Here is a 13,305-nt window from a genome sequence, read left to right on the forward strand (position 1 = left end):
TGAGTACTATCCTGTCAAACTGAATTTGTTATACTGTTTTGGACTTAAAGGATGCTTTGTTCTCCATACCCATGTCCCCTGCACATCAACCCAGTGAAGACTTACAGGAACACAAGGAGGAACACCCCCAAACCTCCTTGCTCCAGTATGCAGATGACCTCCTCCTGGCCTCCGAAACCCTGGAGGAATGCCAACGGGCTACCAAGGACCTGATAATAGTCCTTGGCCCATTGGGGTACAGGGTATCTGCAAGAAAGGCTCAACTGTGTGTCCATAAAGCTGTACACCTAGGCTACCAACTGGAGGAGGGAAAACGGACCTTGTCCCCCAGCCGCACTGAGGCGATCCCCAAAATCCCAGTCCCTGAGACTAAGAGGCAGGTGCAAGAGTTTCTAGGAGCTGTGGGGTACTGTCCATTGTGGAATTTGGGATTTGCAAAAATAACGAAACCCCTATATGCAAGTACTGGGGAAAGGAAAAAGAACTTAAATGGACTGAAGTAGAACAACAAGCGTTTGAATCCTTTAAAAAGTCGCTCATATGGGCAACCTCTCTTGCCCTACTAGACATAGTAAAGCCCTTCCAATTGTCTATGTGAGGCCAGAGGCACAGCAAAAGAAGTGCTAACTGAGAACTTGCGGCCATGGAAGAGACCTGTGGCCTATCTTTCAAAGAAACTGGACTCTGTAGCTGCAGGATGGCCGAGCTGCATGCGAGCTGAGGCTGCCACGGCCATCCTAGTCATAGAAGCTAAGAAGCTTACACTGGGACAGGATATTGCTGTGGTAGGGGGACCTATGGTTGAACCACTCCTAACCAGTCCCCCGGACCGGTGGATCTCGAATGCCAGGACTATACCACAAATCCCCAAGGTAGTGGCTGTGACCATGCCATCCCCAGTGTTACAGCCACAACCTACATACTCAGAAAATGATCTAAAGATAAGCCAAGAGCTGGCCTGCCAAAAAGACTGGGAGCATCCAGGGTGGCTGCTCCATCCTGATGGAAGAAGATTCATGCCAGAAGCTCTGGGAGAGATCTGATTCAAGGACTACAGGAAGGTATGCATTTGGGATCCTCTCTAAACTGTCTCAGTTGCTTCTCAGGCACTTTTACATACCCAGGCTTGGACACTGGGTGGCAGATGTCACCCACCGTTGATTGCACTGTGCTCGGGTAAACAACCCCAGAAAGAAAAGGAGCAACCCCAACCACGAGCTCGAGGTAGCAGTCCTGGAGAATTCTGGGAGGTGGACTTTATGGATATGAAACTTAGAAAGTATGGCTACCGATATTTGCTGGTGTTCGTAGACGCCTATTCTGGATGGGTGGAAGCCTTCCCAACAAAGAAGGAAACTGCTGCCACTGTGTGTAAATTATTAGTAACTAAAATTGTCCCTAGATTTGGCCTTCCCATCACCTTGGGGTCCAACAATGGCCCAACATTTATTGCTCAAATTACTAAAGTCTTAGCAATGCTTCTAAATATTAACTGGAAGCTCTACTGGGCTTAAAGGCCCCAAAGTTCAGGGTAAGTAGAAAAAATAAACAGAACCCAAAAGGAATTGTTCGTTAAGTTGCATTTAGGACCTGGCGAGAACTGGGTTGATCCTTACTTTACCTTTTGCCCTATTTCAAGTCCGATGCAATCCCTATGTGAAAAGCATGACCCCATTTGAATTTATGTTTGGCAGACCTTCCCCAAATCCTCCCAAGATTGAAGGAAGTAGAAATAATGGAAGTCACTAATCGTTCCCTCATCGAGTGCCTGCAGGCTGTGCAACAGGTGAGAGACAAATCATCTGCTCTGACACCTTCATTTTGGGCCTAACCAAGGGAAAGGGAACAGGCAGCCAACAACGTGCAACCAGGAAACTGGACATGGGTAAAGAAGCACCAACCTGACACCTTAGAACCTAGGTGGACTGGCCCATACCAGGTGATACTTACAACACCAACTGCTGTTAAAATAGTGGGGACGGGGCCGTGGATTCATCAGTCATAAGCAAAAAAAAAAAAAAAAAAAGCCTTCCCTGAGCATATCCTGAAAAGATGGACACCCAGAAAGACAGAATATCCCTCAAAATTAAGGCTTTACAGAATTAATTGTTTTTCTCCGAGTATTGCTGACAGCACCCACTGTTTCCCCCAAGCACAAACACATCTGTGGACTGCTATTCTAACCTCCAGCAGTGAATATGTAACCTTTTATACTGGGTATGACCCCCTGTTTTCATTTTGATTTGTTTGATTTGATAGGAAAAAAAATGGCATTCTGGATCCTTTAAAGGTAAAGGGCACAATGGGACCTATACTGGAATCCCATCCTATGGGTGCGGAATACCCTCTATAGAAAGAAGGCTCCAAACAAACCATTTCTATATATGCCCGGCTCATGGACTCCCTAACTGCCAAGGGGAGGGACATTACCATTGTGCAGCTTGGGGTTGTGAAACTATCATTTTTAGGGTGGAAGCTTGTTAAAGACGACCCTATTATTTTTACAAGAATGAGACTCAAGTCGGAAGGGTTTGATCCCACCACGTGTATGGTTTCCAAATGTAACCCAATAAGAATTGGATTCAAGCGTTATTGGGTTCACCGGGAAAACATGGGGAATTCAACATTATGTAAATGATAGAGATCCCGAGACAACCTTTTCTATCCAGCAAAGTAAAATATGGCAACCTGCCATCCGTACAAAGGCCCAAACCTCGGGATAAATCCTGAAGAGCCACAGCTGGGTGTCATTAAGATTCCTTTGCCGCACCCTCCAGACTCTCCAGTAACTTTCCCGTTCACTGCCAGCCCAACTCACAGGGCCCTTCTCATTCAGGAGCCACCTCAAGGTTCTGTGTTTGATTCTCGGGATGCTGTATTCCAATGTATGAACTCAAATCCTCACCTCACAGCTGATTGTTGGCTTTCTCTGAACCCTGCTTCCCCTTACTATGTAGGCACAGGTACAAATAGCACTATTGGTACAGAGTGTAATCCAATTAGGAATGTTAGTAAAAAGGATTACACGAAGCAGCAGTCTATAGGTGATGTTAGTATGGACTCAAGTCTAAGCTCACTTTAAAAGATTTGCAAGGGCAAGGACTGTGTTTTCATTCATCTAATTATCCCTTTAATATATCAAGATATCGAGATTTTTGCCTTCAAGCTGTTCCCATTGAACCAAATGTTGATCCTAATTTGTTATCTGCTCCAATGAGTACTTGCTTTACTTGTTCCACAATACGAACACCCTGTCTCTTTTCCCCAGTATTAGTAGCGGACCTGGGTATTTGTGTGCTAGTGCATGTTAGTCCTCAAGTGTACCTGTGTTCTGGTGAAGGAGGTGTAGGGATAACTTTGGAATTTCCGGATGAGTTAAAAGAGTCCCAGTATTTGTCCCACTGGTAACAGGGCTTGGGATTATGGGATTAGCTGCAGTCGGGTCAGTTGCTTTAATACAAGGAAACTTAAACTATCAGACTCCTAGTCAGCAAATTGTTTTAGATCTACAGGGATTAAAAAAAAACCTGTCTCCCATTTAGAAAGATCCCTAGACTCCCTTGTAGCAGTTGTGTTGCAAAACCGCCGAGGGCTTGACTTGCTCTTTTGGAAACAAGGAATGCTGTGCACAGCATTGGGAGAAACTAATTCTATGCAAAGCATTCGGGAATCAATAAAGATAGATGAGCCCTGGTTAGGAAAAGATTAGAACAAAGAGTCAAGAAAAGAAATGGAGGAACCAATTGGTTTGAAAAGCTACTTAATTGGTCAGCCTGGCTAACTACCCTATGAACGGCCCTAGCCGGCCCCTAATCCTCCTCCTGCTAAGCCTCACATTTGGTTCAGTAATAACCAATAAGCTAGTGGCATTCCTTACACAGAAAGTACAAGCCACAAAACTCTTAGTGCTGAGCCCACCATACACTGGGCTGGCTACCGCAGATTCAATGATTTGAACTTGGCTAAGAACAGGAGGGAATGTAGCAGCTCTGGGCAAAGCTTAAATAGCCTTGACAAGAGAAGTCATTTTGAGCTGACAGAAGCCATTATGAACGGTAAATAAACGAGCTATGAACTGCCAATGAACTAGCTGATACTGGGGAGTTAGGCTGTGCAGACGTAGCCCAAGGGAACGTACAGAAGGAAATGGATGTTCAGAAGGCTTGCGAGAATGACCAGAGCAGTTTTGGTTCAACTAAGAATGGCTAACCACAATACCCCGCTTCTGAGCTCTGCCTGCTTGCACACCTGCACATTGCAAAAGTATAAAAACCTTTGGAAAATTAGACTGGGGGGCCGCTCAGTCTCCCCTCAAGAGAGTTGATGGTCCCTGCACAGGAAATGAAACTTATTCTGCTGAACTTCCCGGCAGTCGGGGCGGTTTTCTGTCTGGGAATGGAGTGTAGCTACAACAGACACAGGTGGCGCCATTCTGCCTGAGAGTGGAGTCACGTGGCTGGGAAAATGGAGGCCGCAGGTTGCGGCCTAGCCAAAAGCCAGCCTGGAGCCAGCTACCCAGCCAGAGTCCTGCCCAAACCAACAGGGTGGACGCAGGCGCCCCCAGGCCTGCTGCTTGCTGGAGCCGCGGCACAACACTGTGTCCCAGTCTTGGCACAACAGACTCCATTTTGAGTCCTGCACCTCCATCTTAGCTCTCAAGGCTGACCGCTAACCGACCTCCCCTCCCCTGCTCAACCCCAAATTCCTGGAAACAGCTCATCCCAAAGCCAGAATATTTTCTGAAGATATGGTCACTCCATCCTTCCTTGACATATAGATACGATTAATGACGTTCTCCCTTCTGAAGCACCTGTGTGTGCAGATCCTCCCCAGCTATGATCCTCCCCAGCTGTGCCTGCCAACAGTGGGCATAAAAACACCGCCAGGATTTTTTCCCCCGGCGCAGCTTCAATAGCTCAATATCCTGAGTTGCTGAACCCGCCCGCAAGCTTCTCAATAAAGCCTGCTTCTAAAACTTCATTAGTTGCGTCTTTCATTCTGTTTTCACATCCAAATACACCTTGTATTTTGGTGCCAAAAGCCCGGGATAGGTGTGTGGCTCCCCCCTTCTTTTGGGGTCCCCTAAGAGCCACCCATCTTCCCCAAATCTCCAGGACCTTGCCTACGTTCAAAACCAGTCTACGGCTGCCCTGATGAGTCTCTCCCTCTCACTCAGACCTTGTGAAAGAAAAGACTTGTTTTTCTTTCCCAAGTTGCCTGGCCCCAGTCCCAGCTTAACAACCATGCACATTGGCTTCCGACAGGCATTTTTGATTTCAACGTTCTACAGGACCTGGACAATTTCTGCAGGAGGACTGGTAAGGATTCTGAAGTCCCCTATGTGCAGGCTTTTTGGGACTTGCCTTCCCGCCCTGACCTCTGTAGCCATTGTTCCGCCCGCCAAATACGGTTAGCTCTATCTCCGCAGCAGAAAGAACCTGCCATTCAAACCCCAGAAGAGCCAGCCAAGCTCCTCAGCGCGCCTCTCCCGCTGCCCTATCTGTCTCCCCGCCCGCTGCGCCACCCCATCGCTCTCTCCTGTCCTCACCGCTTGCCTCTCATACCCGCTCCCACAACCCTCCAGCTGCCCTTTGTCCATTAAGAGAGGTTGCAGGTGTATAGGGACTCGTTCAAGTCCACGTCCTTTTTTCCTTAAAGGACCTGTCGCAGATAGAGACCCGCCTGGGCTCTTTCTCAGCAGACCCCTCTAAGTTTATTAAAGAATTTACCTACATTTCCCAAACGTATGATTTAACCTGGCATGACATCCAAGTGATCCTTGCTTCTACCCTTACTGCCGAGGAACGTACACAGACAAAAACCACGCTATCGACCCAAATGTCCCCTTGGGGGCGCATGCCATCCCAATAGAGGACCCCAGTTGGAGTTACCAGCCCGGCCGGGCGTCCGATCTTCCTTATAGAAACCTCATGCGCAGGTACCTCATTAGAGGTCAGGAAACAGTCTCCAACAAGGTTGTCAACTATGACAAACTGAGAGAAGTTACTGCTCTTTTTCTTAACCACCTCCAGGAGGCACTCACAAAGTACACTCGTTTAGACCCAGGGTCTAAAAAGTGGGGCCTCTATTTTGGCCTCTCACTTCACCTTCCAGTCAGCCCCTGACATCAGAAAAAAAAGCTAAAGAAGGCTGAGGAGGGCCCTGAAACCCCTATACAGGATCTGGTAAAAATGGCATTTAAAGTTTTCAATGCTTGGGAGGAGCCGGCTGAGGCCACTTGCCAGGTGAGGGTCCAACAGAGGGTTAGCCTCCATTCCCAAGCCCTGGTAGCAGCCCTAAGGCCGGCAGGCAATCCCGTCCATCGCCGCGCTCCCCAGGGGAGCCGGCACCTACCGCCAGGAGCCTGCTTCAAATGTGGCCGGGTCGGCCACTGGGCAAAAGTTTGCCCCAATCCCAAGCCTCCTACCAAGCCCTGCCCGCAGTGCAAACAGCCAGGCCACTGGAAGTCGAACTGCCCGACCCTGGCTCTGCCACCGGCTCTGCAAAGCCGAGGTGCCGAGATCCTGGAAACTCCAGACACATAGCTGCAAGGTATGGAGCTGCTGGGGTTCATGGACTGAAGAGGCCCTGGCTCCTCGACTCCGGTAACCCTCGCCGAGCCCAGGGTTGTGCTCCAGGTAGCGGACTACCTTCTCCATTTCGCCCTCTCACTCAGGCCCTACTTCCCCTTCCCTGGTCTTGGTTATGGGAATAGACAGGCCCCCCTCCCATTCTGCAGATCCTGTTACTGACCTAGCCCAACAACTTTCCCGCTCCTAGCTCAGTATGCTTTTTACCTCCCACTTACACTCCAACTTACACTGATCAGGAAAACACCCAGTATTGCTCTCTTCCTCAACAAAAATGGTGGGTACACAAATAGAACGTACTCATTCTCCCAAAGTTACAAGAGGAAACAATCATCACCAATATTCACAATTCTCCACACATCGGGCCAAAAGCTCTCTACACGTTTCTAACCCCATATTTCACCCCACTGGACTATGGAGTACTATCAACACAGTACATGCAAAATGCAACATCGGTGCCCTCTCCAATAGCCAGAAAGCTCAACACCCTCGTAAACAGCTCCACCAGATGTAAGGGCACCTACCGGGACAGGACTGGCAGATAAACGTTACCCACATGCCAAAGCATAAGCGGTTTAAATACCTCCTCACTATGGTTAACACATTTTCAGGATGGATCAAAGCCTTTCCCACCTCCTCTGAGAATGCAAGCATAGTCGCCACTCACCTTCTTCAAGACATCATTCCTCATTTTGGCCAGCCTGCTTCAATTCAGTCGGACAAAGGTCCAGACTTCATATCTATGGTGCAGCAGGCAGTTAGCGCCTCACTGGGCATCTGCTGGAAACTCCACGCAGCCTACCACCCCCAGTCTTCTGGTAAGGTTGAACGAGCTAACGGTCTCATAAAACAACAGCTCACCAAACTCTCCCTAGAACTGCAACTTTCTTGGCCTCAACCATTACCCTTTGCTCTTATACTCGCCTTGGCGCAGCCCCTCAGGAGCCGTCCGGCCTCAGTCCTTTCAACATACTCTACAGACAACCTTTCCTTTTCTCGCCTCTTCCTGCAACCGATTGCCCTCTGCTAGCTTTGCACCTTCCATACTTGTGCTTGCTCCGCAACCTTCTTAGACAACACACCGACTCTGCCATCCCTGAAACCTCTCCGACCTCTGCTGATCGCCAAAAACCAGTGCATCCTGGAGATGCTGTGTTAATTAAATCCCTTGCACCCAAACCCTTAGCACCCTGGTGGAAAGGCCCTTACACTGTCCCTTACCACTCCCTCAGCAATCAAGGTTCTTAGACTAGATTCCTGGGTACATTTGTCCTGAGTCCAGATTGGCAGTAAACTCTGACCATGGCTCCCAGTGGTCTGCTCAGTCTACTGGTCCTATGTCTCTCTGCCTCACTCACCTCACCAAGCCAGCCAGCTAAACCTAGTATAATTTCCCCTTTTGCCTGGCGATTTTACTTGACTGAAAACTATACCAATTACGCCTGCACTAAGTGTTATGATTATTTGCTGGCCAGCGCTAACTGCCCACGCACAGGGGGAAGAGCACCCATATACTTAAATTTCACTGATTTTAAAATGCTTCCTGTATGACCAGAAGGCAACTACCCAATGTGCAAAAAAGTGAACACAGAAAAATGTAGGGTGTCCTTGGTCTTCCTGCCAGATACATTACCTTTCCCTTCGTCCCCAGGGATGATTCTAATACCATCAATCTAAATACACTCTCACAATCCCAGACCCCTGGGATAGCCGGTGGACGTCTCCGGTTCCAGGTGCCTAGTGCACCACTCGCCGAGAGAAATTTCTGGATGCCAAACTGTATGTATGGAGGTCGCTACTCCAGGTCCAATCCACCATCCACCGTAATATTCAGATCCAAGATCTTCAACTCACTAACTAAATTTCTAAACCTTCTGAGTCTCCCTTCTCCTGGCTCACCCTGCTACAGCAGGGACTGGCCATCGCCACTTTGCTGGACTAGGCAACCTCTCCACCTGCTTCATGTGTGCGGCCCTAGAACGCCCTCCTCTGGTAGCAGTACCAGGTCCTGCCCTGTCATTTTCATCCAAAGTAGAGACCACAAAAGCCATAACCATCCCCAACGTCCCTCTGTACATCCAACCAGAAAACACTCAAGTGCCCTTTTGCTACTCCAATCCATCGACACAGACATGTAATGTCACCCAAATCCCCTCCAAACCACTAACAGGGCCAGAAAAAATTTTCTTTTGGTGCAACCATACACTCACTAAGCATATAAACATCAGTTCTACCTCTACCTGTCACTCTGGTTCCGCAGCTCACTATATACACTCCGGCTGAGTTCCAGGACAAATACATCCAAGTATACAGTCGTCAAACTAAAAGAGCAGTTTTTCTCCTGATAGCAGTGAGAATCTCCTTCGCCTCAGCAGCAATTGCAGTAGGACTCAGCGGCGGAGCCCTTGGACACTATCATCACAGCAGACAAGTTATCCGCATGCTTCCAGCTGGCAGTCGATGCCTCTGCCAAGTCTCTAGCCTCCCTGCAAAGACAAATAACCTCTGTTGCCCTAGTTGCCTTGCAGAACCACTGCGCTTTACACCTCATCACGGCTGAAAAAGGAGGAACCTGCCTCTTCCTCCAGGAGGAAGGCTGTTATTATATCAATAAACTGGGGATTGTGGAAACTAGAGTCCAGACCCTAAACAAGCTAAACCGTGAGCTGTAAAACAACAGATTCAGAACAGATGGCTCTTCCTCCTGGTGGAACTCTTCTCTGTACTCCTTCCTAGGCCCCATACTAGGACCCATAATTTTAGTTATAATTTTGCTCTTAATTGCTCCTTTTCTCATCCAGCTCCGGCAAAGTCGACTCCGCGAAATTACCCGTATAGCAGTTCACCAGCAATACCAACCTCTCCACCCTGTGCTAGGCCGCAACTCTCAGTACTCTGCCTGGAAAAGCCCCTCCCCTTGCTCTTTACCCACTACCCACAGGTATCAGTTACAGAAACGGACTAACCTCGTCCCTTTTCCCTATAGGGCACAGTATAAAATGTCCGGTCTTGGCACAACAGACTCCATTTTGAGTCCTGCACCTCCATCTTAGCTCTCAAGGATGACCCCTAACCGACCTCCCCTCCCCTGCTCAACCCCAAATTCCTGGAAACAGCTCGACCCAAATTTTTCTGAAGAATATTTTCTGAAGATATGGTCACTCCACGCGTCCCTGACATATAGGTAAGATTAACGACCTTCTCCCTTCTGAAGCACCTGTGTGCACAGATTCTCCCCAGCTTTGATCCTCCCCAGCTGTGCCTGCCAGCAGTGGGCATAAAAACGCTGCCAGGATTTTTTCCCCCTGCGTGGCTTCAATAGCTCAATACCCTGAGTTGCTGAACCCGCCCACAAGCTTCTCAATAAAGCCTGCTTCTAAAACTTCGTTAATTGCATCTTTGATTCTGTTTTCACGTCCAAATAAACCTTATCCACTGAGCCTCGGAAAGGCTTTGGGAGTCAAAATCCTCCCAGCCTCCAGGCAGCAGCGTCCCAGCCCCCTCACAAATGCAGCCCGGGAAGGCAGGCGAGTTCCAGGGAAAGCAGGCACGTCAAGTCCCGCACACCAGCAAGAAACAGCGCAATGACGGACACCAGCAAGAAACGGCGCAAAGACGGACACCAGCAAGAAACGGCGCAAAGACGGACACCAGCAAGAAACGGCGCAAAGACGGACACCAGCAAGAAACGGCGCAGAGACGGACATCGTGAATTCAAACCAACAATTCTCCCGAGGGTGGTGAGGTAAAAGGAGCCCAGAGGGGCTCCAAATCCATGAGACCAACATGGGAGGGCCCACTCCTGGGGCCGGCTTACCTCATAGCTCCGAATCACACAGCACCGCTTCTGTTCGACCTCTCTGGGGACAGGTGTGCCTCGGTCCTTGGCTCCACCCGAGAAACAGCTCACGCCGAGGCCTGGTTTGGGATCCCCGTGAGTTTTATGAGCGGTTAGGGAGGCGTGGTCGATGACGTAGGTCGACCCCATTGGCTGAATTGTTGAATTGAATTCACCTGGCCTAGGTGAGCCAATGCAGGTACAGCGCCCACCCAGGCGTAGCTCCCCCTCCTGGCTGGAAACCTGAACTTCTGAGCATGCAGTGAGCCACTGCTTCATGACCTGGTAGCTCAGACCTCTGAGCATGTGTAATAGGCCTGCCAGTACCTATGCTAGCTCCCTAACAGGATTTCCAGCCAAAGGTCTGCCTTCTGGAGCTGTTCTACAGAAAGCACTTAGTTCCTGACCCCTACGCATTCGGGGTAATGGATGCCCTCGCTTCCGTGCTTGCTTCTATGTCATTCTGGAATGGTCCTTGTTTCACAAGGTCGGCAAGGTCAGGAATTCTGGGCTGGTTGGCTACCAAGCACAAAATAAATAGCCAACAAATTGAAATCTCAACCCCTCTATTGGTTTATTATCGACCACACAAACTTGTCTTCTGGAACTTCCCTCCTAAATTTCTGAACCCTTGAACTCCTTGACACATGTACTGGGAAAGCAAGGATTCCAAACTCTGATCACCATATCTGACTGCTCCCCCAGTCCCTCTGCACTGTCAACCAGCAAAGTCGGGCCTCTCCATTTCTCAGAAGCTGCAGATTGTTACGTGACATCACCCCGTGTTTAAATGTTAGTGATTATGCCATTTAAAAAACATATGTGTGAGCCAAGTGGGGGCAAACAAGACTCGTTTCAAACACCAGCTCTGTCTCCTCTAAGGGTCCGTGTACAACTGGGACAACACAACATTGGGTCCTGCTGGGTCCCCATTAGCATCTGGGAGGAAGGCTATTTATTACAGGGAATCCTACCTTTGTCCCTTGGTGTTAATTGCAGACTCACTGGGTGACGGATTGTATCTGACACGCACCACGTTTGCCGCAGCAAACACCAACACTCTGTCAAACTCCATTTGGCATTGCTCCATCCCTCCATTATTCTCCCTAATGACAAAAATAATTAACACATTCATATAAAAGCACAGGATGAGGATAGCTTTAATTTATGCATCTAGTTCAGGGTCATCCCTCTTATCAATATATGACAGTCTAATGAGGCTTAATTAAAAAGTAGCAGTGAAGCAATTTAGGAAACTGAGGGATTTTCATGAGTCCTGGTTGTGACAGCATGTTTTGAGCACCATGGAAGATAACAGATTTGTCTTCTGTGGTATCTCATATCCATCATCCCCAAACTACCTGCTCTTAGGGGTAGAGAGAGTGAGCTTGTCTTTGAAAAAAGTGCCTGGGTTTGGTAGCTGCTCACAGGATGGCAGGTGTAACGTATTATGAGAACTTAACAAGGCTCTGAGAAGATGGCTATTGGAAGGTCTGGCTGGAGGGCAAGGTCATGGCCCTGAAGGATTCAGGATCCAGAAGTCAAGTCAGAACTGGATGCCAGAGACTTTCTCAATCCAGCCCTCTTTGCCCCTCCCCTAAGGACAATACATTTCTAAGGGTTATGGATTCTACTTCAGAATCTTTCTCAAACCCAGGGCCCTCTTCACCATTATTGTCTAGACCTGGTCACCTCTTGCCTTATAAATAAAAATATGGGCTTATTGTAAGTCTGGGTCTGTTAGGTTTCTCGGGTGAGAAATGTCTCGGTCCTTGGCTACACACTGGAAAGAAATTCACACCAAAGTCTGGTTGGTAATCCGAGTGGGTTTATATACATGAGAGAAGAAGGTTCCGGCGTTACACTAAACTGAACACGGGCACCCTCATGACACTGCACACCCAGCTCTGCTGAGTGGAAGGCAGAGATGCAGCTGAAGGGAAGGGGCGGTAGTCTCCAGATTCCAGCCTTTTAAGGGCTTTCAGCTGGGAGGCGTCAATTAAGCTCGCCTGGCTTGGGCTTAGCCCGCATTGGCTTCCAACCTCCCTTTAGGGGGCCCCCTAAGCACGGAGAGGAACAACCCCTTGTCTTGCTACCTAACCGGTCTACATTCCTGCATGGCTACATTGAGATGGAACTAGCCCCTTTAGACAGCCTGTGTGGTTCACCAGGAGACACGGGCCCCAGTGTTCCCTGTGACCACCTTAAACCTTAAACTACTGTTGGAGTTTATATTACCTGTGCGGGTCTGTGGGCATGGGACGTTTTCATGCCAGAGACCTGAAGTTACACAAATAGGCATGCAGAACAGAACTCATACAGGCTCTAATAAGATGCTCAGATGCTTCTCGCTAGGATGAGAATTTAACGAAGTGTGTGAGCAGTTCAGATCTTGTAAGGGAGAACAGGTCAGTAGGGTATCCAGAGAAGAGAGCAAAGGTCAGTGGAAAGGGAGGGGGCCCACAGACATCTGTGCTCTGTGTTTGGCCACAAGACAAGAAACCGGGTCTCCTTGCAAAAGAAAGCAGAACAGCAAGTCCCTCAGAACTACGACCTTTTTAAACATGACCTATACAACACTCGGCACTGGGAGGCGCCTTGGAAAACCATAAAAGCCCTAAAAGAGGGGCAAGGAGGAAGCCCAAGTCTTTGATTTTCCCTGCTGTGCTTTCAGTGTTGAAATGTCTGTGCACGGAACCTTTGAACTTTCAGAATCAGAGAGTGGATTCACAAGCCAAGCTCCTGCTTTATTCTTCAATGCATTTTGGCCCAGCTTCTCCTTGGTGAGACATGTAACAGAAATTTTGGACTTAGGAGCCACTTGGTCCTTGGACGCTAGGAGATTTCAGTGGAATCTGAAACAGGGCTCTAACCACC

The 13,305-nt window shown here is 48.8% G+C and overlaps 1 protein-coding gene across 1 annotated transcript in view; it reads right to left on the reverse strand.

Moving 5' to 3' along the window:
* Window positions 1–4,311: 4,311 nt before the first annotated feature.
* Window positions 4,312–13,305, reverse strand: part of LOC142424070 (mitogen-activated protein kinase-binding protein 1-like) — a 194,001-nt gene continuing 185,007 nt past the window's right edge. Inside the window, 1 exon segment of the mRNA XM_075529155.1 lies at window positions 4,312–4,406. Within this exon segment, the coding sequence (XP_075385270.1) occupies window positions 4,312–4,406 (95 nt within the window).

The sequence above is a fragment of the Tenrec ecaudatus genome, chromosome 13 (genome assembly GCF_050624435.1).
Source record: "Tenrec ecaudatus isolate mTenEca1 chromosome 13, mTenEca1.hap1, whole genome shotgun sequence".
NCBI classification, from domain to species: Eukaryota; Metazoa; Chordata; class Mammalia; order Afrosoricida; family Tenrecidae; genus Tenrec; species Tenrec ecaudatus.